General features: G+C 33.9%; 2 protein-coding genes across 6 annotated transcripts in view; one reads left to right on the top strand and one right to left on the bottom strand.

Moving 5' to 3' along the window:
- Positions 1-20,428, top strand: part of LOC119637306 (myogenesis-regulating glycosidase) — a 31,799-nt gene extending 11,371 nt beyond the window's left edge. Inside the window, exons 2-5 of one of the 3 annotated variants that reach the window (XM_038033247.1) lie at positions 9,293-9,420; positions 16,888-17,155; positions 17,224-19,078; positions 19,144-20,428. In XM_038033247.1, the coding sequence (XP_037889175.1) occupies positions 9,293-9,420; positions 16,888-17,155; positions 17,224-19,078; positions 19,144-19,280 (2,388 nt within the window). In that variant the 3' untranslated portion in view covers positions 19,281-20,428. Of the gene's footprint in view, positions 1-9,292; positions 9,421-12,758; positions 13,072-16,887; positions 17,156-17,223; positions 19,079-19,143 lie in introns of those variants that run through there. The other 2 variants (XM_038033248.1, XM_038033249.1) reach the window with 2 other exon arrangements.
- Positions 20,429-25,678: 5,250 nt separating this feature from the next.
- Positions 25,679-26,317, bottom strand: part of LOC119637297 (A disintegrin and metalloproteinase with thrombospondin motifs 7) — a 39,656-nt gene continuing 39,017 nt past the window's right edge. For 2 of the 3 annotated variants that reach the window (XM_038033234.1, XM_038033235.1), the window contains exon 16: positions 25,679-26,296. In XM_038033234.1, coding sequence (XP_037889162.1) covers positions 25,956-26,296 — 341 coding nt within the window. In that variant the 3' untranslated portion in view covers positions 25,679-25,955. The remainder of the gene's footprint in view (positions 26,297-26,317) is intronic. The other variant, XM_038033233.1, reaches the window with a different exon arrangement.

Below are 26,317 nucleotides of genomic sequence, written 5' to 3'. Positions count from 1 at the left end.
ACTTTATGCGAATTTTATATATAGAGTGCGACAGAAGCACCACTTGTATACTTTTAATTGGCTTGAATAGGAAGATCATTCAACATGATCAAATCCGCAGTTTGTCTCACAATCCCTATTTTTAAAAGTTGTTGTAGTTATGACGTTGGTTTTTAAGTTTTGTTTTTCTGAATAAAGTGCCCAGGCTAAGCAACGTATTAAAAAACCTCCAAAAATATTATAGTCGGTCAAAGCCGACCATTAAATACCCTAAAGCACATCACTTAATATAAACCCTTTTTAATTTCATGACAAGATAACTAAAATTGTGCTTTGTCCCTGTAAAATGGCTTAGTTCCAATGGGCAACCCTATACGGGAATAGATCCAACAACTGAACTGACATGGTTCAAATTTAGTGAATCAATTTTCTTCTCATAGTTCTTACTATGCCGCAATTATTTTCGTTATAACGTATTAAAAATTAGTTTTCGTTGCATGCGAACCCTTACAGATATGTAATACAAAAAGTGGACCTACATGGTTCAAATTAAGTAGGATTTATGTTAATGTCAAATTATTGTTCTGCTACATTAAAAATTCGATCTTTTCGCATTGATCTGTGAATTTGTTCTAGGAACAGTTCAATGGGAAGGCAATAAAAAATCTTTTCATATAATTCCCTCTTGCTTGTTGAGAAGTTGTAAGTGTAATCAATCTTTACGGCCTACAGAGAGTACGCTATTATGCTCGCTCAATAGAAAAAGAGTATTATTCTCTGTTTGAAGGGATAGGAGGAGCGTAATTTGAAATCTTACAAGCGAGCGAGCAGAAAAGTATAATTTTGACCGGTATCGAAACACTCGCTCCACCAACAAATTCAATGAGAATAACAAAAACCAATCTTTACTTCTTCCTTTTGATTTGATGATGATGATGAGTATTGGGGCTTTGTAAGTTATACTTTGATAGGATTAGAAACTCATAAAGGAATTCCCACTCATTAATGTGTATTCGCTACTTTAGCTAAATATGGGTGCAAAGAAGTTAAATGAAAGCATGTATAAAATATGGTACCTGTTGGTTGCACGTGTTTCACCTTACCTTATGTATTATGTATATTTCATGAATATCTCGTAAGTACACACAACAATAACGCTCCTCCTTTCTAAGAACATGATAAGGAAATAATTATATTTTTTTACATCTCTTTTGTATAAGAGAACAAGTTGTATAACACTTGTTATTAACTTTATACGTCTTAGTTGACTCATCGGAATTTCTGTTACTTTAACCTTTTAAATTCCAAGAATTTTACTCGTTATAAACGAATTGTAATTAATTGTATTATGTCGACACGTATAGGGAGGAAAGATGATTTAAGAACCTTTATTCTAGTCGGACATGAAGAACATAGTGTGCAAAGAATTTCTATTCGAAGCGAACGATTATTTAAATGACTAAAAAGTGTGTGGCACAAGTAAGTAAGGACCGCTCCATTTAAATGAAGTATAACTGAAATAAAAGTGAAGAGAAAAATGCATTTTGTCAGTACACTGGAAGCATGCTAGAAATGGAAACATTTATGGGAAGCTTAAGTTTATCAATTGTTTTCATGTTTTATGCACAACATTCCTGAATGCTTTCTATATAAATTTATATATATATATATATATATATATATATATATATGTTGATCAAAGTAAAATCATAATTATATTCGGTATTAGTAATCTATTGTTTGCCTCTTTGATGGTAGGATTTCAAATGATTGTTTTTACTATGAATATCACGTAGACCAAGAATGCTAGGCCAGATGCATTGTTTCTTAAATCTTTTATGCACGTTTCTAAGCGCGATTAACTTAAAATAGATTTATTATGTAATAAATCCGCAATAAAAAGTATGGAAAAATCAAAAGTCGAATAAAAAATCATAAATACTGTTAAATGCACTTAAAAGCAATAAATTTTTTTATAAGCAAAGGTTCATTTCTCTGTGCAATTAAAAAGAAAAGAAAATGACACAACTAAGAAAATTATGCTCAGCTGTGACCGACTCTTTTACATCCACCACACCTTCAACTTAAACAAATAGTAAAAAGAAAGGAAAAAAACTGCATTTCTCTACCGTACAATATTCGATGCGCGCGAATGATTTTTGCGGTTTTTTTGCATATACCTGGAAATTTTCATCGAGTGTCTGTGTAGTTTACGTATAATGGGCAAAAACTTCCGAAGGCTGACATGTTCTTAATTTGTATTGTACTGTGGGCGCGCCCTTTTACCAATTCAAACCACTTTTCAATATTAACCTGCGTACAGCACCACATTGCCACAACATTTAACAGCCAGATGGGGGAATGGACTGACAAACATACCTGGAACGAATCAAATGCGGACTTCAAAATTTTTCTCTGCGTACTGCAAAACGTTCGACAAAAGAAGGAAAATTCGATACTCTATAATAAAGAGTAGGTTTGTCTGATTTTTCCCATTTTTGTATAGGTGCTACAAGACCGCCTATACAATACAAATGCAAATTTCGATCGTTATATCTATTGGTGTTTTGTAAGTAAAGAGAAAGAAAACAAATGTTTTCGTTTTTGAAAGCAGAGATGGTGTCAGGCTGTGTTGTACTGCGGGCGTGTTCTTCGACCGATTCGGCCTAGTTTCAGTAGCAACTTGCGCGCACGTTTCACCAATGTTCCTGCTAAAATTGAAACAAATAATTCTATTTTTGCGACCAAGAGAATGCTTACCAGGCAGATAGAAGGACGGACAAACGGACATTTACTTAAATTGACTTAGATTTAATTAAGACTTGGAGTTAGACTTAATTTAATGCTGACCAAGGCTATATACAATTAACGTGTGACAAACGTTTTGAGAAAGCCAATATACCGTCACTTGGTGATGAGTATTAAAAAAAATGCTATCTATGAACAGTAGTGGAAGTAATAAATAGTTTCTTACCCGATAATAAACACCCCAATACCCATAGTTACACTAACTTCTTATTCCACACGGTACGCGAATTTTTCAGTCGCTAGCTATTTTTTTTAATTTTGTGCAGTGCATCACGTCAAAGTCAATAGTGTTTGTAAATTATCCAAGTTTATATTTTCGCCAAAATGTATGGTCGGACATGAAAGTCTAACGTAACCTAATAGCAAACGTGCGGTAAAAAAAAAACATCGAAACGAGAGTTGAATACATCGCAAACTGCTGCCGTTCTAATGCACGGCACGGAATGAATCGAATCTTACGGATGCGCGAAGAAATATACTCAAAATCCGCGGACACAGATATCTACATAATGACTTGAAGTAATCGATTATATGATATCTGACTGCTAAAGAAATCGTGCAATCATGTATTCGATACTTTGAATGGTTGAGCCTCCAATATTCGTTTTAAAGCCGATTTAACTTTCAACTATTATATCGATAAGCGATCAAGTATAGAAGAACAATCAACTTCTCCTACAATGCTTCAAATGAAAAACAAAATAGAATATTAATAAAAATGATAAAATTTCTAAAACCAATAGACAATTAAAACTATTAAGACGATTATGATGACAGCAGAGTCGTCAATTTACCAAGTAAATTAAATTAATCATTATTTATATGGAAAGGGGAAAACGGAAGACTAGTAGATTACTATGAAAGATATATTGAATCAACGTTTATAAAAAGAGCAACTCAGAAAGTTGTATTCACCGTGTAAAGTGAATCTCAGATACTCTCACTAAGTTCGTTGTTAATAGTTGATGTGTGTTAGGCGCTAGATCTGTATTAACTTGTAGCTATAGCTAATCTTAGATTGATATCTGCTACCAACTGAATAATTTTCACGACATGTCGACTTTTGAATTGAGTTGAACTGTTGTAGGAGGTGTGAGTCTATTTTTTATAACGTTCTTACGATTTACTTAGTGTGGTTTATCGAGTGTCCCGCTTCAAATTGCTATTACAGCCTTTGTGGCCTTAGGGATTTCAACATGGAACTGATTAGTTGGAATCGACATAGAGTCACTTAATCGCTCAATTGCTAGAACGCTGCATAGGTGAGAACGGCTAGTCTGAGATATAGTTAAGAAAGGCAAAGTGTATGTATAGAACTGTACGATCCATTTCGATTACCTTACGCGTTATAATAATTATGCAATTTATTTCGGCACAGACTTACAATACGAACTCAGAGCACGTTTGATTCGCTGTTACGGCAGGGCCGAAGAAGAGCAAAGTACATTAGATGATCAGTTTTATAATATAATGATTATGATCTATACGATCTTTCTATAATTTATGACCTACGCGGATTTCTCATAATGACCCATACACTTTACAGGATCTTTGACCGATATAAACATAATAGCAGATTTACCAAATCCCCGTCCTGCCAGCAAACTTTATAACAATTTTTGGTACGATTATTATTACTTTTTTTTAAATAAGATTTGCTATAGATCTGTCCCACTGTACAGTGATTAAATAATTAAAACAGCATATTGTCTACGGTGTGAACTGAAGCTTAAATCAGTCCATTGTTGTCCAGTGCAGCTGTTACTTTGTGTTAAGTGTTATGTGAAGCTTTTCATAAAAAATATATAAAATTAATTAAAAATTAAATTTAGAAAAATAATGAAAATTCAAAAATTTTCTTTCAATTATCCAAATAAATAAAATAAGAGCCATAAGTAAAAAATAAATTACTTTCGAATAACAACCAATTTGTTAACATGATTGAAAACAATTACGCGAATCATTTACACGAATCGAAAATAATTGCACATAACGATAGCAGAAATCCTATAAAACTTAAAACCGCAACTCTTAATAGGACTTACAAAAATGCTATGATTACTTGTAAGAATTTCGATTATTCTAGTGACGAAAGTGTTAATAATATATTGGATAAGGCAGGTATAATAAAATAAAAATTTCTAAAATTCCCATAATTTTTCTTTTCGCCCGAAAAAAAAATTCAACTGCCCTTCCTTTCCTTTTTTTTATTTTTTTATTTAATTATATAAGGTTTTGTTTTTTATAAATCTAATCTTTATGGCATAAATTAATGACAACCTTTACGCTTTCGGCCATTTTCTTTTTTTTTTATAACCAAAACATCATACGCCGTTGTCCTAGCGTTCCTGCGTTATTCAATACTTGCTAACGGCCATGATGTTTGTCACGGAAAGGATATATTTTGGCGCATCTGCTTTAGATTAACCTGTCAGCGAACTATGTATGGATATATTAAGCCAAACATGTCTGCACGTTTGTACAATGCTTGATCACCAAACCTAAAAATAGGACGACGTACGCGTTATATTTCAGTTCATGCTTTTCCAAAAGTTATGCAAGTAATTAACGGTTAACGGTGTTCGCGAATTGATTACTTTTTCTAATCCCAAGTGAAACGAACAGTGACCATATGCCAAATTTTCCCACCGCAATAATTTCGTTACCTAATCAACTTAGTGTCAAGAAAAATGTACAACGTTTTCGTTAGGTATTCAGTTTTTCATTTATCGATAAGTAAATGGTTGAAGGCGACTTTTGCTCAGATAAGTTGCATAACTTTCAGTCATTTTTGGAAGCCTATACTCTCCTCCCTAACTAATTATTGACAAACCTCCACTTCCACAAATTGAGAAGTTAAAATATGCGACGGCATAACCTTGAAAAAAGTAAAAATATATGACGGAACCTTTCATGCAAACATTTCACACACCAAAGTATTTCCTGTACACTTCGTATAATCTAGGATGCAAACTATATACTATATACTATAATTTTTAATAATTGTATCCTCACAATCCGCCATCAATACAAAAAAAGATATGCATTAGCCAATGTAATTTAAAAACAAATAAGCAAATTATGTTCGGTCGTGACCGAATCTTTTATACCCATCACCCTTATCCAAAAAAAAATTAAAGGAACTAAATTTTCATGCGCTATAATATGGAGCTGGTGAAGCTGATTTTTTCCATTTTCAAAATAGTAGTATAGGGGTGTGGTCGTTGTAGACGTGTGCTTGAAAAAGTTTAAGTCACATCCAGATTCTTAGGCAAATTTTTAGGCGATGTCTTCGCTTTCGTTTACCACAAATACTACACAGTTGCACAGACGAACAGAGTCGGACAAACAGACAGACTTGATTAGTTGCATTCCAAATTTGAAACTGGCCAAGAATTCGATTAACTTTAGGGGATTTTTGAAGTTTGTTTCTGCGTCCCACAAACGTATTGAAAAAAAATTATATTTTGACTCACTATAATATTGGGTAGGCGCGTTCAATTTTTCTATTTTTGTACGGGTGCTACAGCATTGACCATATAATATGCGTTGTATATATTTAACTTCTATCGTTTGTGAGTAATGAGTGAGGAAAAAATCAATTTTTTATTCCTTTTGAAGAACTGAGATTTTCTCAGTTTACGTGGTGTTGTGGGCGTGTTCTTTGACCGATCGGTTCCTTTTCAATACTAACCCGCGTGGAAGAACTTCCAATATTTCTGCCAAATTTGCAGTCGATGGCTCCAGTTTTGCGGCCAAGAGAACGTTTAAAACAGATGATACGTAGACGGACAGACGACCATGCTTAACATAATCTTTATTCTTCGGTGATGGATTTAACAATATGCAATGCAACGCTAGGTTTCGAATCCGCGTTCCAGCAACGCTTGATATACTGTGACAGATAGTTGCAAATATGAGCAAACAAGTGAAAGACTTTGCTATGAACGTCGCAAGAATACAGACTTCTGTGACAAAGGCGAAATTGGACGTACGCACTAAATCCGCACAGTTTACGAAAGGATTGGAATAGGTTTCCTTGAGAATTTTTAATTACAGGGTGACTTGAATTTTGTCCGTAAATGTTAGCGAGAATAATGAATGCTATTCAAGTTGAGGTCCTATAGCTGTCATAAATTTCCGTGTACCATCACCAGTTTTGAATATGGAAACTTATATGCTTGAGGCCTACAATAAAAAAATCTTTTAGTTTTTTTTTATATTATTTACGGGTATGCCAACCCCCATATATTTACGCATTAAGCATTAAATGGGTATGTTTAAGTGCAACGCTTTGAAATGTTGCGAGCTTGCAGAGGAATACTCGGAGGTGGATGGTATGTTCACTTTGTCAAACCGATTGCAACACCTAGAGAGAAGCTTCGGATGGCCCACAATATACACAGCCTTGAGCAGTATCAAATTCGTAGTCAATTTAGATATGTTCGTCTGACCGTCTGGTCATATTCAAATTTAGCAGAAACGTTAAGATTTCTTGCAAACAGATTGGTTTTGAAAATATGCCAAATAGAAGAAAAAGAAGAGCACATCGAACCTAATCGGAGAACACCTCTGCCTTCCAGGTTTTTTTCTTACTATGCTAGACTATAACACAGATACACAATAAAATAAAAGCTTCTCCATGTTTTGCACATACATGTTTTTTCTTTTTACTTACTTCTTACTTACTCATCATCGAATATAATTTTCTTACTTGTCCGTTCAAGCATTCGTTGATCGACTTAGTCGCAATATTTTCTAAATTTGAAACTTCTACAATGTCTTTCAAGAGAAGAATTCATTTTAAATTTTGATCTATTTCTGAATTGTTCGCATACAATATTCATTGCGGTGATATTTGGCAAATAAAAAGCAGAAGGGTTTTAGATAAATGCATTGAACCTTCGTTGAGGTTAATTTTCTTGCAGTTCAGATATGTAAAGGAACAGGATTATTGTACTTGATGTCACAACAACCTAATAGAAATTATTTACTAATTTAGTTAGCCGTAAGGGGTGAGTGTTTGTTCGGGCTTAGATTTCATTTGCCAAATATCGACCTTCTGACAGTTGAATGCGAACGGTTCAATAAATGATGAAAAGTTTATAATAACAGCTGTTTTTGCAAGAAGGATAAGTTAACGACAACGTTGACATTTTCTGTAATTTTCCTCCAAAGAATTTCTCCCGGCCCAATAACAAGGACTCGTATCGTCTTTCATGCTCATGTAGTTATGCCTCTTAACTATACAGATGTTTAAAAAAAAGCTTGGTTACGACTGTGATGATCTTTCTTTATAAATTTATGCACTGCTCTCAATTTGTTGATTCAAGAATGAATTTTGTCCGACCGTCATTGAATGGACATGTCAGCGAAGTATATAGTACAAATGAATTTATTAACTCGGCCATGTTTGTCTATTGAAAACAAATTTTAAAACAAACCTCAATATTTAAAAACATAAATTTTTTCAATCGTCCTGTTCAGCCATAGGTATAATATATCTAAAAGAGTAGTTTAGATACCAAAAAAAAAAAAAAAAAAAAGAATTTATATCTGGCCTTATCCGAATTACCTAAAACCTATAAATTATGAGCGAGCACTGCGCCCTTTCAAGCTTAACGTCGATCTGCACCTGACTGAAATACGATAAAGAAACAAAATGCTCGAGGTCAAGTTCTTTTCTCTAGACAAAATTCTGAATTTGAGAATGCCGACGACAAACGGACAGACATGGAGTAGACAGAAAGGAGTTTGATGCACACTTTACAAATTTATTAAAAAATTATATAAATTTATATAAGAGGCAAAACAGTTAATTATTTATACATGTTATGAAGAATTTTGCTAACCTATCATCTAACCTAATCCAAGTTTGTTGTTGGTCGAGCACATAAGAGCAAACCAAAGCTAATTACAATCTATTTAAATGTAAATTGAAAACTTTGATTTCTTTTCAACATTATATCAGCTTTTGACTAAATTAAATCATCCATGACACGTCAAGACGCGGATCTATGTGCAAAGCTTCTACTCATCTTCATCTCAATTTCCCGACACTAAAAGTTTAAACCGCATATGAACGGACCTAATTAAATAGGTTCATGACGATGATTCATGTATGATCTGTATAACCGCGTCTTACAAACGATTCAAAGGATTTAGTATATCAACAGCTATCTACATTCGTTTGTGGAAAAACACATTTGAATGTCGCACTTCAGGTAAATACAATTTCACAGTTGGATGAGAACTTTATCTCTTAACTATTCTTGCACGTGAAATATATGCGATGCAACTTAGTATCCTGCCGGTCCAGCGTGCATCAATACACTTATTAGTAATAAGCGCATTTTTATTAATTTTCAATTTTTTATTGTGAAATGTTGAAGCAGCCAAAAGTCCATTTTAAAGAATTCGTACAATTTCATCGTTATCAGAGAAGAGTATAATTAAAATTACATTTAACCATATTGACATTGCATTCTTCCTTATCTCGTCTTAGGTTATAGATGATACCCCTAACACGATCACAATATCTATACCTGACAGAAACGTCGTCGCAACACAGTATCACAAAAATGAAGATAGCGATGAGAACGATGATTTCGAACTTTCGGGCAGAAGGAAAAAGTAAGTTAATAATGTTAAGTATAGAAAAGAATTTGAGTGTGTGTGTGTGTGTGTGTGTGTGTGTGTGTGTGTGTGTATAAATGTGTGAAAATATTATACATTCCGCAAGAAAAAGATTTATCAAATTCATTCTGTATGCAAACGAATTGTTTTTGTTGTTAATGATGGACAAAGAAGTGAGAGCAAGAGACATAAACGCATTCTTTAATCGCATCTACCTCATGACTCTCTCATTACTAAAAACCCAACAGAATAACGAGACTTTACTAGATTTCGCCTTCCTTATATAGCACTCAAAAATAAGCATCAAACATGCTATGAAGTATACAAGATGCGTAAAACTCTGTTTGGATTCAAATGTGCTCAACCATTTATTTCTTTGCCGACTATCGTCTACTCTTGGTCACAAAATTATAATAGAAACCGGAAACCTAACTAACTACATAACATGGTTTAGTTCATGATTTTAGGTTAATTTTGAAAATAGGCTAAAGTTCGAGTGCAGAAAACAAAAAATTATAGGGACAAGGTAATCTATAAAGGCAATCTGCAAGACTGCAATTGGAAATTAGGCCATAATTGTCCCAAATGTCATGAAATCTCTTCACAGATTATATGAATATTTTGTTAGAGACTAAGTATGTGCGGATGTGTGCAACACCCAGTTACCTTCAAAATTATTTTCTGATTCGATTCAAGCGTGTCAGTCCGTCTGTCCTTGTTGTGTTCAATCTAATGGTCCCAAATTTTGAGATATTTTCATGAAATTCGATATATCAATTAATTTTGACCAAAGGACGAACAATAGTGAAAATGATTCGAACCGGATCATTTCTTCGAGTACTTCCCGTGTAACAGTTTGTTTTAAGGAACCGATATATAAACGATTGTCGGGTATCAAATGTTGGACTGCGTCTCGTTATAGTGTTTTCGTTTATTGCTTTCTTAGAACATTGTCATGCAATTCTAAATGTTACTAGCAGTGAACGATTATTTGTAGTCCATGTATAACCTGTTGCGTGATTTAAAATTTTGCATAACAAGTAACGTAAATACTTGTGCATTTCCATTGCCATTAAATTTCGTAAGTTTTTTATTTTCGCAAAACGAGAAATTTACGTCACGCTTACGGAAAGTCGTGCAAAATGTGAAACTGGAGAACTAAGCTATCAGTAAAGACCCAAAAAGTGCCATCCAAATTAATTGGATGTTAGTGATAATATCTGATAAGAGAAGACGACGACAATTGAATTTTACTTATTTTCTATATGCTGTATACTATGCACGGGCAACGATACGGACAGGCTCCGTTATAAATCGTATCAGTAACGTTTTTGGAAGCATTCACTTAGTATAGATCTCATCAAAATATTTTGAATATAGTCGGCCAACAAAACGCAAGGTAGATTAGTTGGAAGCTATTAATCTTCTGAAGACCCGAAAGCAGGACCAGTCAGATTTTTAATACAATGGAATAGACCTTTTTGTGCGGCCGATATTGTACAAGCAATCTTTGAATAATTTACTTGCAGTTGTTTTTCCCGCCGTTTCCAACCAATACTACCCGTTTTGTTTTATATATTATATATAATTAATTATATTATATATTATAAGGTTATATTGTATTGTATAGATATTATATTTTATAATATTATATTATATTATGTTATATTAAATATATCTATATATACATATATGTATACATGTATACGGGGATTGAAGAAAGGTACGCCGATTTGATAGTCGCCGTTCTTAACTGCTTATTGACGCGGTAGCCAATTGCTACCGCAAATACTACGCAGATGGGCGGATGGATGAATGGGCAGACGAATAAGCTTGGATCGTTTCAAAAATTGATACTTGTTAATTATTACCATATTGTATATTATTATCATATTATATTGTGTGCGTGTATATTATCGTGCTTTTAAAACTAACTTGTGCACGTTGCAAACATTTTGATAAAATGTATATATCGACATGCTTGGACGGCCGTTATAAAAATTAAAAAATTAGTGATAACTTGTAATCGTGGATAAATTTGTTTTTCTCATGGCCTACAAATTTCCACAAAGTAATCCAACTTAATGGATGGACGCCTTGCTTTCAAGGTAAAATCTGCTTACCTTGGATATTCCGCTTTGATCATTTTACTTATAACACTAAATTAACTTGGATATTGATACCGTGAAAGCTGAGTTCGAAAATGTGTCTACCCATTCCACCTTTTAATCGCACATGGTGACTCCCTTCAAACATCTAACAATTTCAATGCATTAAGCTTCTTGTGTTTTAATAAATTGAATGGTTTCGAAGGCATAACATCAATCACAGGCCAAAAGCGACGACGACAACGAATTTCTAGCCTTAAATTTCTCAAGTTATTACTTTTTAAAATTCTTTGCATTATCACTCACGTTGTTAATGATCTAATCTTGTGATTTTTGTTATCGGAAATTAGCTAAAATTTACTTACTTTTGCAAAGAAATAATTGCGAATATCTTTTTATTGTCATTTTTATCTTTCCTATCTAAGAAAGTCTTTGAAAGATTATTACATAATTACATATTGAATTTTAATCAACTAAATTCATTATTATCCCATAAGCAGACGGATTTTCTGTAAAACATATACATCTACATCGCCACATTAATCGACATTGTAAAGTCTACTTGATCTCAATTGAATGGCGTTGCCAAATCCTACTAATGCAATTAACTTTGTTTTCTCGTCCGTGTTATAAGTCAAAGTAAATACATTTTTTAATATTACCCTTGGCGACTTTGTATTATCATATCGATCTATCGTTATGAGCTCCTAAACATTGGCAAAATGTTTAAAAAATTAAAACAGGATCAGTCCGTTCATGGTCCCGATCAATCCATAAATACGCTTCCAGAATAACTTGTTTACTAGACGCAGTATACTAATGCAAAGCGAATATAACTTTCTCTCAGTTATATTAAAAGGCAGGCACAGTTATCTGTTTCGAAATGGCAAACCAATTCTTTACTAAACACCTCAGAGTTGGTCAGTAGACCACTCGTGTCAAATCAAACGTTATTTCAATGCACAATGTCATAATTAACATTCAAAGCCTTTACTTCTTTTGACAGTTAATAAACATTATTATTAAACGTTCAGCCTATTTCATATCATATTTCATATCACTCATGTCACCCACGCGTAGAACGCAAGTTTCAGTCGTGCAAGTGCAAAGAGCAAAAAATAAGGAAAATCGAAAAGAAAGATCGAAGTTGGCCGGCCATCCCCGTTGCGTATAACATAATAAACTAAATGATTAATGTGTTATAGTATGTCGCGTCACATCCAGCGTGTTCGTAATATTCGCTTTAAAGGCTTTGCTCACATTCACGCGACTTGTACATTAAAGAGATTGAATATGCTGATGATTGCGTTGAATGAGATAAACGATGATTTTATTTAGAGAATTTTCTATTCATATGTATACGCGACTCAAAAAAAAAGATTCGCTTAATGTGAGTTCTCGATTATTTAGTGTTCGCCGAGCGTTGAAATTGATAGGATTACGTGTATTTTAATTCCGCGTGAAGAATTCTTTTCCGTTATATGAATTTAAAAAAAAAAAAAATAAGTAAGAAAAAAGAAGAAAAGAAAAACACTTGTTGGTAATGAATTCATTTCTTCAATTATAAGAATTAAAAATGAAATATAATTATTTACAGAGCAATAAACTTTATGAAATGCCCTTAAAAACTGGAAAATATGGAAAATAATAAGAAAAAATCATTTATATGTCAAGTGAATAGCAATAGCACGCGCTCTTGCTTGCAAACGGGAACAGTAGTGTACCATTTTGCATTTTGCATTTCACATTTCGCATTATCTGCAATAATAATCGGGAATTTACTTTTTCTGATTTCATTTTCCCGAGAATCGCGTTCAATTAAAGATAATCAACTGATTAGCTTTACATCTTTTTATTATAAAAGCTTAAAATTGCTTTAAGTAATAAAATTTGTAAAAATATAAAAGAGAAAATGAAAGAGTCATAAATTTTGAATAACTATTTATTTTTATTATTATTATTTCCTCGCTAAGTAATAAAAAATTGTAAATTATATAGATCGGAGAGGAGAATTTTATTTAAGAAAAGCAAACAAACGATCTGTATTCGTCTTGAAACGAACCTTGCATACCACCTATCAACAATCAAGCAAATGATTTCAAATTTAATTTTCTCATCATTAATAATGGGCGTGTGAGTGTCAATCAATTGAAATCGACCTTGAAAGATATATGCATAGTATAAAATATCGATAGTTAGACTGTTTTGCCTTCTTCGGTAACATCATATAGGAGCATGTTCAAAAAATAGGCCCGTTCGATTCAAATTTTGCACATTTATTTAATATGTTCAAACACCATTTTGAACCGATGTTTGCAATATTTTGCAATATTTAATTTTGATTATACAAAATTTCAGGCTGATACCTGGACTAAATTATCAATTGAATACGTATTTAAAAGAGAAGACCGGTATATTTAAAAAAAAAATGTTTTTATATCTTACATCACTTGTGGTACAAGAGTATATTAAGGTTCTGCCCAGAGAGACTTTCATAAACAATTTCTAAATCGATTTGCGCTTGTCTGTTCGTCTTATTTCTTGGATTCATTCTGCAGCCCGCAACTTTTGGGACATTTTGATGACATGGACGCTATTGAAATTGATTCGGATCGGAGCATCGAATCTTTTCCACCGCTTCTCATTTGACACCACATTTCCAAAAGTCGTTGTGGTAATGTAGTGTGGTTTGGGCATTTAGCAGGACAGTAAGCTGTGTCTTAGTATAGTGTTTCTACTTTTTTGTTTTGGATGCTTTGAACATTCGAGAATACGTTGATATGGCCATATTATCCATAAAAAATGTTTCGCTGAGTATTTCGTATTTTTTTTGAAAAACACCACTTGCTTACTACTATGAGCACCTTCTGAAAAATGCTGACCTAAAGATGCTCTCTTGCTGTTTTTGGAAACTATTTATGTTCATTGAAACGCAGTACCTAAGAAAACTATGTTTTTGTACCTTCATCAAAATGTCCTTTGAGTGAGTGAGTGAGGGAATGGATCTTCTTGGTTTAAAGACTAGCCAATGGCTTCGGTGCTCCTATCTTTTAATATTTTCCAGAAATTATAATTTTGTTTAATACTCAATAATCTTTCCGAATTTAATTTTTCTATTATCTTTCATTCCGTTCGAAAAAATTGTCACAAATCTCTTTATTTTTAGGCTGATCCAATTTTATTACCTCTCGCACTGTTGGCTTTCTTCAAAACTCAAACTACGATAAATATGCTTGAGTGCAGACCAACTCTCCTTGCAAATCTTATTTTAAATACGTTAGACACCTTTGCTTTAAAGTTGACTGAAAGGGGAAAAGTCAGGGGGAAAAATTAAGAGATGGATGGACTGACGAAGGAAAATTTTCTAAAACCGTTCGTCGTAATGTTCGAATCGCAATATATTCAGTTATGTGCCAGGGGCTAGCAAAGGGTAAATAAATAGAAGCCGATTTCAGGTATGAAATCTTTATTCATTTTATTTTTATCTTTTGAAAATATTAAATTTTATGTAGAAGGCCTAAGTGAAACCTTACTTCTCCCAATGAAAATTGAGAACCTGTTTTTTTAGCAAAGTAAGGATAAATGTTAAATTGCAAATGCCTTCGAAAGCCGGATTTTATTAGAACCTTTTCCTCAATGAGCACAATTTGTGTACTACTAAATACTAAATAAAAAACTCTTAAACAGTCTCAATAATTTTATTTTTCAATTTTAACGGAGATCGCAGAGTGCAACAATCGACTTGTCTCGGTTTCAAACTAAACCACGGCTCTAATTCATTGATAAATGAATTTCAAAAGAGTTATCCAGAAAAGTTTATTTCGCAAGAAATTCGAAATCAATGTTATGCACAAAATGTTAAATCCTAGCTTAATGTAGGATTCAGAGCATCGATAGGATGTGTAATTATTTAATTATCCGCGCGCATTTGAACATCAATGCTCGCAGCGCATTCGGTACCTTCAGAATTTAACGGAGAGAAAATAGTGCCATAAAAAAACCACATTTAAGAAATTATTTACGATATTGTCGCAGGCAACGAATTTGCGATGTGTATGCATAAGCTCGAACGAGACAGCAGTGAAAATGCACTTTTAACTACCTACGAAAATGACTCTATAACCCCAAAAATTGGTTTTTGCCCTCCCATAAGCAATGTGAAACGAATTGTCAAATTTTTAGTTTGGCGAAAACTGAATAAACAACAATGACGAGAACAATCCAGTTTTGTTTAACCGTTTGAGTACCAAGCAGCGCGATCGCGCTGTTCAGATTTCATGTCGAGAAATACCAGACAGTTTTGATAACACACTGTCGAAAAATCCCAAGCAGCGCGATCGCGCTGTTTAGGTTTGATGTCGAGAAATACCAAGCGGCGCCATAGCGCTTGTTTAATTTTATGTATTTAAATGCCTTTAAATTGTTTGTTAATAAATATTTCAAGTTTGTTCCACAAAAATTATAGAAAACACAACACCAAAATAGAAATTTTTATTTTGTAATATATTATTGCACTACTATAGTACTATTGTAATTGTATTGGGATCGACTTCGACAATACGTAAGGCACCGTCGGTTGTCGACAATACTCGAAATGTGCTGGGTTTTCTCGACATAAAATCTAAACAGCGCGATCGCGCTGCTTGGGATTTTTCGACAGTGTTTTTTCAAAACCGTCTGGTACTGAAACGGTTAATATAATAGATCGCCCACTAGAAATTTCGAAAGAAATACGTAACGAGAAATCTTCTTCATCGAACTTCCTCTCTCGTATCGGCATAAATAAATGACGTCTGGGTATTCAAAACTTAGAATTGGGCTATTTTTGTGATAGCCTAAGCAATATCTTTTTCAACACTTAATTGTATACGGATGTAGCGCCCTCAATGGTTAATTGTATGCAAAGTATTTTAAAATTAAAATGCCTTTGTGATTTTATCTTTCTACTCAACTCGTTTTTGAGAAAAAGTTCGTACCACTGCATTGGGACTTTTAGGTTAGCATAGGCAGGTAAAATATGAATGATTGTGTACCGTTTTTATGAGTTGATTTTTTGGAAAGTCGGTTTGTTTTCGCGCAAACGCATTTATTAAATGCAGGATTTTCATAACAATATGTAATAGACACTAGCGAGAAACCTCATGGAAAACCAAAAAAAAAAGAAAAAAGGAGAATATTAACGGGAAAAAAATGTTCTTTTTTAACGGGTCATCAGGAAGCACATAATAAATTTTGTTGTCACGTTTATGAACGAATTTTTCTTACTCCTCATCACTTCGGTTTAGTAGAAATGAAAAGAAGCGAAAGTTTTTTCACTTCTAATTAACATATGTCTTATTTTATTACTTCTTTCCAGAGGTAACCTATTTCGTACTAAACGCAGAGCATCGATAGCCCCGTTGCCCGCTTTACGCTTAAATGATAAGGAAATGTTAGCGAGCGATTTCGATACATATAGTTTGGCCAGTAACCAAGCCTCTATAACAAGCGTTAACTCCGTGGCGAGTCTTTTGAGGGAGAAGATGCAAGCCTTTCCACAGATGATACGGAAAAAGAAACGCGAAACCAAAGATTATAAAATTAAAATATTTGTAATAATGATGTTCTTCATAACAGTATTTTTGGTAAGTCTGCATACACACATTGACATATAAACGCTTTTTTTATGTTAATAATTTGATTCACTTTGCAGATAAGTTATGCTTATGTGGGATATCATCGGCATGTTTTAACTTATTCCTATTTCGAGAAAATCAAATTTAATTCCAAAGACCGTTTTATTAAGATATTGAATCATGAGAATAAAATTGTTATGTCTGGCCAATTGGGTGTGACTATCAATATGGATAGTCATCCGTTTCATTGCTTAGAAGATCGTCGTAAACAAGATGGTAGTGTATGCATAGAATGGAATGGCGTCGCTCGTTTATATATGAATTTCCAAGACATGGATGTATTCCGTTGCTATACCATACATTGGCAGGCGTTAAGCGCTAATCAATTTCCTATCGATTGTTATGAATTAACTCGTGATAATGGTTTATGGTTTGGCGGCGGTATTAGCAAGAACATGCAATGGTCGCTAAGTACCAAAGATTTTGATTTCTCTCCTTATGCAAGTGGTGATGCGAAAGTTCATCAATTTGGTAATGGCGTTAAGCGTTACTTTATCAATTCTATAGGCGTAGCCATTCAGGTCAATGAGAAGAGTCCTTTACACCTTATGGCCAATACAACAGCAAATGAGTTTTGCTTAAAAGCTCAAAACGATGACTTCACGTTCGTGAATCGTTTAACCCCATTGCCCGAATTGCAATATAAAATTTGTACCACCGAGGATATGCGCAGTTTGCATATGCTTATGACCCAGCAAAGTTTATGGGATGGTTTAAAAGAAGCCGATATTAAGATGTTGCATACTCTAATTGAAGAACCCGTATGGCAGATACCGCATCAAAATCAATGGGACTCTTTAAATGAGACCACAATATATAATTATTCCGAAGATGTTATAGCTATGGGTTTCATGCGTTTAGGCCACATTTTGGTTAGTGAATTTTGGCAAGAAAACATTGGAGATTTCACGGTAGATATATCCCGATTTCCAACACTTAAAGAAACCATCGATGTATTACATAGACGAGGCTTCAAAATAGTATTTACTATACAACCTTTCATTAGTACGGACAGTGAGAATTTCAAGGATGCTGTACGTAAAAAATTGTTAATATATGAGCGACACTCAGAGCGGAGTATACCTGCGTTGACTCGTTACAAAAGCGTGTCTAGTGCGGGGGTTTTGGACATAACCAACAACGTTTCAATACCTTGGTTGAAAGAGAAATTGGAAAAGCTTAAGGAAGAATATAAGGTGGATAGCTTTTATTTGGATTTGGGCACTAGTTATAATCTACCACATTATTATCAATGCCGTCAAACTCTGGACAATCCGGATATGTATGCCAGACTTTTTACGGAAAGCTTAGAGAATATAGGATTTTTAGGCGTCTCAACGGCCAGTAGGGCACCTAAACCTCCGGCTTTCCTAAGTACGCTGCCTATAAATTCTTCTTGGTCCGGCTTACGGGAAATAATGACGGCTGTCTTAAATTACGGTATCATCGGATATCCATTCATTTTGCCCGGAGCTATTGGTGGTGATTACGCTCTGGCCAAATCGAAAACCAAAATGATTTCTTTTTATTCGTTGCCGCAGCCTACACTACCCGAGCAAGAGTTATTCGTGCGCTGGATGCAATTAATAACATTTATGCCGGCCATGCAATTCAGTCATTTACCTTCGGAATATAAAAGTGATTACATAACCGATGTTACGAAGGAATTGATTAATGTACGCAAATCAATTGTAATACCGTTGCTTAAAAAATATTTAACTGAATCAATGAATGAAGGCTTGCCCTTAGTAAGGCCCCTCTGGATGTTGGACCCTCATGATCCAGCCTGTTTAAGTATTAGCGATGAGTTTTCAGTGGGCGAAGAACTAATAGTAGCACCGATACTAGAAAAATCTGTAGAAGAAAGAGAAGGTAAATGAGAAAAACATAGTTTTTAATCCATCGGATTCTCTCACTCTTTCTATCATTTATTACAGTTTATTTGCCTCAAGGTGTTTGGAAAGACGGAATTGACGGCTCATTGCGCAAGGGAAGCCGTTGGATTCATAGTTATAAAGTTCCCAAAGAAAAAATAGCATACTTTATAAAACTACCGGATAATACTAGATTCTAGGCATTCTTCTTAGATTACAAAACTTTCATATCGATCGTCACTTTTCATTTTGGTTGTAATTTAAAATCACGTGTTTGTGATTCCGCACAAAATCCAAAAATTCGAGGACTATCGTCTATTAATGTTAAGTGAGCCGAGGTGCTCTTCTGAAGAGTATTTTACTTATTTTTCAAGCTTTATATTTCTCTTTTGTGTAAAATAAGTATAAGGGAGACGTTGAGAGATTGAAATTAACATAGCAAAAAAAATTAAAGAAATTATATTTGCCTTAGCGCCACCCTTTTATACCCACTACTTAATTACGAAATAATTAATATTGGATGGATCAGTTACCCAATCGAAACCACTTTTACACTAACTCTTACAATGGCCCGAGATGTATAAGATACATATAACATTTTAGATTAACGTAGGATATACTTTCCTTTATTATAGGCGTAGTTGTAGCAATGTTCAGTGGCTCTGTAGCCTTCAACTGACATCACGTAAGCATATATACTAGCGTTGTAATTCAATTTTTGCGATCATAAGCTTTCTAAGAATAAACGGCACACGAAAATTCGCTTAGCGTGGATTTGTATTACCGCTAGTCAATAATAAAAGCACTACAGGCGCTACATGTTGAATCTAAAGGCAGTCACGATCAATCAAATCAGTCCTCACAATTAACAAAAACGCTTTACTCGTCTTGAGGCGGTGGATATTCAAGTTTCGTCCCGCATAGTGTAGGCTTCTTCAGCAGGAGGTGATCAATCTAATCAATCGCGTGATGAAGTCATTGTTACATCAACTATGCGTACAGTGGCGCGGAAACCCATCTCGTTCATATCTTATCACGAACAGAAAAATTTTCGAAAAAATGTAGCTCAACTACACCACACCGATAAAAACCGCACCAAAATATCGCTCGTTGTGATTAGAAAAATTATCCGGCTTTATCTCTTGAGTTTCGAAACCCCAAATGTGTGACAACTTTGGCTTGTTCACCTGTCAGATAGATAAAAATAAGCCGCATCGTTTAACGTAATTTTCTTGGTAAAATCTTGATCTTGTTCATTTATTCCTAGTAAACAATAAACGAATATACAGATAAGCCTTCCATATCCGAGAGTCATCTAGTTTTTCGTTTTCATAGGTCATTGCCACCACACTCATACATTTCACAAGGTTCTTTAATATGTTTCCTTTTTGTCGATTACGCGAGTACGTTTTAGTATTATTAGGTTAGTTTTTTATAGGTTTCATTTACTTATAAGAGAAAATAAAAAAATTTGTTAACAAAAAAAATCGTCGGGTCTTTCAATTTATCACGGTAAGCAGCCTGAACTCTTTTTCTCGCTTTAAGTCTCAGCAGGAGTAATAAACAGCACTGATAGTTATACGGCAGCGGCTTTACTCTTATTATAAGCTTAAAAGATCGGCTGATTTGTTTTATCGGAAATCTAATACTGGTGTACGACAGAGTTTGTCTCACTGCCGTGACGGCGTGTTTTTTTGCAAGCATTTCTTATTCGTTAACTTTGCTCTTGTTCGTTAACTTTATACTTGTTCCAGTTACTCTAGCTGTATATATAACGCACATATACAGGCAACCCCTGCGTAACACGAAACTTTTATAGGATGAATTAACTCTAGCATCGTGCAGAAATCAAACATCCTCAAAAATCCTCGTACAACACGAAATGCCTCAGGAGATTGCATAAACTTGGGCCTTTTGTTTAAATAAAATTCAAACACATCTTTCTCATATATTTTAAACTAAATTTATTCAACCAACTATATATCATTCAGTTCGACGATAGTTTGCCGTTATCCTACCAAGAAACTATTAAATCATTATTGTAGACTCTCTGCGTTTTTTAAGGAACAGCCGCTACAAATGATTTTCCCAGGCGTCTTTTGAATTCAACTTTTCTTCATTACAATAATTCCGTGGTGACCAAGGTGGGCAAAGTCGGGGCCACACAATGCGCGAATCGAAAATTACCCGCCAAGCTCGTTCAATTTATAGGGTTACGAGCGCTTTATAGCAATTGTGCACTTAAATTCTTATTTATGGTAAAGACTAAAACCAATGGTCTGTTTCGGTTTAATCAACTCACAATTCATTTCCAAAGCTACCAAGTAGAGACCAAATGCCATACGCATCTTCAGTCATGATCTTGACACAGTTTGTACTTCAACCTTTCGCACATTATTGTCACATTTCAACCACTTTTTATAGCCCTGCATGAATCTCTTCAAAAACGAGTCGATGCCGTTCCGTTTCAATCGGCTACCACATGCGAATTCAATCCATTATATTCGGTCCACCTCCCTTACAAATAGTTCTGGGGAGTAATAAATATTTCCACAGCTTTGAATAAAGACTTAACGGAGGAGTATCTTTTTCTACAATGCTGCATATTATTAGCGTCAATGCGATGCCAGCGACATGTATATAATAATCTAGTATTACTGCCAATTTTACTATATCAAGCAAATATATCGCATTGATATATTGCGATAAAGATAAGATCATTCGGAAATATCAATCTATGCCGTCGGCTCAATCAAATGGAAAGAAAATCCTTTATTCCAGGACACCACATGGCTTGGTTCGATTGGTCGAGAGCGATGTCCTCAACAATGTAAGTCACGTGAGTCAATAAAACTCCACCTGATCGACATATGTACAAAGCATTAAAATATGTTTTGTTACCCGAATTCCGAAGTATTTGAAAAAAAAAAACGATTGCAAACATTGTTCAAAAACTTCAGTTCGGTGGCAAAACTTTGGGCCCAAAATGTGCCAACTATCTGCTGGAAAAGTATTCCACGCTACCGTTACTCGTTAAAGTTATTTTGTTGATCATCACAAAATTGCAACTAAGGCAGGCAACATTAACGACCCGTTAAATTATCATTCAGCGAGTATAGCGGCGTCGACGAATAAAAATATTCGGACTTAAATATTCAATTTTTCTAACCCTTTCACTAAAAATGAAGCAGAAGCCATAGTCGAAATAATGGAGTATTTTCATTGGCTTCAACAGAACGGTTTGCTTGAAGGTAAGGAGCGTCATGTGAACGTCAAATAAGTAAATTCTCCTTCCGAGGGGAATTTACGAATAAATCTTAAGTTTCCGAAATCAATGTTCAGCTAAGCTGGCCATTTAATAGCCTACTCCAATTCGTCTAGAATACTTATTCGCTTATTTTGGTAATAATACATCAAATATTAAACATTATGTTCAAGCAAAGGCATATTTGTCCTGAGAGCGCGCATATTGGAGCATGACATCATCCAAACACGATCCAAAGTTAGCAAACTTAATTTACTTCTCAAACATTTTATTACTTTCCAGTTTGCGTCACGGAAACCTAGAAATTGTACTTCCTGTCCATATAAGAGCTTGCTTTTCATGACCCTTATATATGTTATGTACGTAGGGTCTAAAAAATAGACCTAGAGGATCCAAATTGTCTACTCTTAATTTTTTTTGGTTATTTTGCTACTGTGGGCCAATTATCATCATAAAATATTAAAAATTAAACCTTTTTCTGAAAAGCTTTCTATTCATGGCAAACCTCTTGTGGAGTGGTGTCCAAGAAATCAACCCATGTGGTTCACTTAATTTTTATGTCAAATTACTGTCATAAACAAGTTTTCATCATAAAACATTGACAATTAGTCCTTTTTGGCATATAACAGTCGGCATTCCTCAGAATCCTTATATGCGGTGGCACCCAAAAAATAGACCTTCGTGGTCCAAATTGGGTAAGGTTGATTTCTTTGTTAATTTACTATTATGAACTAATTTTCACCATGAGATATGGAAAATTTTACTTTTTTACCATATAATGATTTCGTTCTCCTAGGAATGCTTATATGAGATTCGAGGGCTTCACAAAATTTCTCAAACCGTACCTAACTTTTCATACCAATTCAAAATGACAAAATGATAATACACGAAAAATTTTGACGAAAAGGTGTAAATTTTTCCATACAAGGCTGTTCAAAATATGGCGTTATACGCCTTTAGCGGCGATATTCAGGTGTTCTTCAATATATCTCAAAAATTGCGTCCTGTAGAGTGAAGACAAGAAAACAATACGGGCAGACGAAGAGACAAGATCGATATAATAAAAGATGAGTCTATTTCAAGTTCTTCTGAGTGTTGTATACATTTGCACAAACTTAATATACCTTTATATCACAAGTGCTGAAATGTGAATATAATTCTTTACTTTAACCGTTAAATCACGAGCTGCAACTAATTACATAGAGATATGTAGAAACACTATTCCATCATAATTCCAAGGACGATAGCATTGGTGAAGGAGAAAAAGTTAAAACCAATGATTCTGTGGAGCGTGCATTTTAGATGAATTTTCTCAGGCAATGTATACTTTCCTTAACAAACAAAAAAAAATCTCCCTTTAGTATTGATTTTCGACAGCGAAAAAAAACTTTAGTTTATTCATATTAATTTATATTACCCTTTAAGAAAACAATTTGAAAGAAATTTATCTCAATTCTTTGCTTCGTATAATACGAAAACTCTATCAAGATCTAACCCGCGGTTTGTTTACGGTTTTTCATTATCGATCGAACTCGATATCGAATTTACAAGTTTGGCTTGGTGAGACTCTATAGGATATGGTATTTGCCCGATATTGAACTTCAATTGTCATATTTTAGCTCGATAGCTACTTCTGCTTTCAGAGTCAAAGGCAAACATAGAGTAAAATATAATATTATCATAAAAACACGTATTTAATTAAATTAATGGCCATAGAAATATTAGTTAGTCTCAGGCATATAGCCAAGCAAATTTAATATGAAAATTGTAAACATCGTGGGAGCCGCTAATACATTTAGTTCAATTTGATATATTCGAATATATATTTAATTCAATATATTAAAGTTTGTTTTATATATATTTTTGATGGATTTCAACTTTTTCAGGAAGTTTCTTTTCAAGGTTTATTTATTTACTTCTCTTCCTCTTCTTTGTACTATTTTGTTATACACCAATGATATCGTGTCAAGTGAAAACATTATAGTCGGGCTAGGCTGTCAACAAAAACACTTTGCACCACATTATCTAACACAATTCTTAGTTTTACTATGGAACACAAAAATCAGACCCTATGTTTATAGGATTTATATATTAAAAAGTGGATCTCTTTGCAAACATAGGCTTACTTTCCATGAGAATGGTTGCGCCCAAGGGATTCGAAAATTACGGTACATAATCAAAATTCATCATAGTTAATTTTTGATTTCAAACTGCTATTATGGGTCAATTGTTATCATAAAATATTAAAGATTTGATCTTACTGCCCTAAAAAAAGCCAATTTTTCGTATAAATCCTTATATAAGGTAGGATCTAAAAATAGGCATACATCGATGAAAGTTTGTAGAATTAATTTTTATGTCAAATTGCTTCTAGGGGTTAATTTTCATCATAACATATTAAAAACTAAACATAATTTCGTGGTCAATTTTACAAAAAAAAATTGGTCTTTTTCTCATATGTACTTCAATTTTCATTATACGAGAGAGTGATCAAATGTTGCCCTAGCCGATGCAAAGTTTTTATGCCAATTTAGAATACCGAAATACTATTATTTAGGCAAGATAGTCGAGAAATTTTGAAAATTGCAATTTTTCCCATATACCGATCTTTCAGAATATGGCATTATATCGGGAGTGGTCGAAAAAGTGGACCGATCCAAACCATTTTCAATAGTGTTCGTTCTTGGATGAAAACACACCAGCAAATCAAATTTCATCAAAATATCTTAAACATAGCTTAAACAAATATTTACATGGGCAGACATCAGACGGGCAGATAGACAGGCAGCCTTAGATTGATTCAGAAAATGATGCGAAATTAATCGGGAAAACAGAACGTGAGTCTACCTAAAGCGCTTCTGCGTGTTACATTCGTATGTGCAACCTTAATATACGCTGTATCATAAATTGTGTAGGGTATAAGATGCCATTATAAATGCACCAAAGGAAAAGACCAGCTTAATAAGAACGCAAGCGAGTACCATTAACTTGAATCGCAATCGTATCGTTTTTGTCTTTCGTATTGTACGACATTTTGACGGAGAGAATCGTGAGCTGACCTTGGTTTGGAGACGTTTTCCGCTTCATTAAAGGTTCTCGATATAAAGGCATTCGAATCAAGCAGAACATAATTTTTCTTTGTAAAAATCTAATGTAAAATTTTATTTTAATTGTATTTATAGAAAAATTGCTTAAATAATTAATTGTATTTAAATATTATTGATCCTTCTCAAAAGTTCACATAATGAATATTCAATATTTCAATTTAGTTATAATCTCGTCTATACTGAAATCTTTATTAAATATACCGAAAAAAAAAAGTTAAGTACACAAAATTTAATTTAAATACAAATATATCCAGTGTACGATACACATAAATAAATATAATAAATAAATATTATTAAGACGATATTGCGTTCACTTAGTTATGAGATTTAAAATCTAAGGTGTTTTTTTTTTTTTTTAATACCAATTATTAAGGATCTAGCATTCAATTTAATTCATTGACTGAATTGAAAACACTCTCATTATGAATCCGACATTCATTCAAACGTTTTAAACTCTTTAACAAAAAAAACTAACAAAACATTCGAAAGTAAAAAAGTGAGAATTATGCTTTCTTTTTTGTTTTTAACTCCAAGCCAATCCAATTTTGTAATTTTTCCGCAACATGACAATCGGGTAAATTCTGTTCACAATATTCAACATCTGCCGGCCGTGTTGAAGGATTGCATTCATCGTCGTCGAGTAAAATTTCATTTTGATTTAGGCACATAACGCTACGTCTTCTGACTGGTAGAGGAGCGTTTTCCGATCGGCAAGACACAGGACAAAACTGCCAGGGGCCCGTCCACCAATGTGCGGGACATGTTATATCACTGCATTTCCTATTTAAACGTTCTGGCCTAGCGTTTATAGCAAATGCCCAACATAGTTCACTATCGGGAATAACTAAAAATAACCAAAATATCA

Source organism: Glossina fuscipes, unplaced genomic scaffold (assembly GCF_014805625.2).
Source record: "Glossina fuscipes isolate IAEA_lab_2018 unplaced genomic scaffold, Yale_Gfus_2 59, whole genome shotgun sequence".
NCBI lineage: Eukaryota > Metazoa > Arthropoda > Insecta > Diptera > Glossinidae > Glossina > Glossina fuscipes.
Note: the sequence above shows the minus strand (reverse complement) of the source record. Positions and strands in the feature narration are given on the sequence as shown.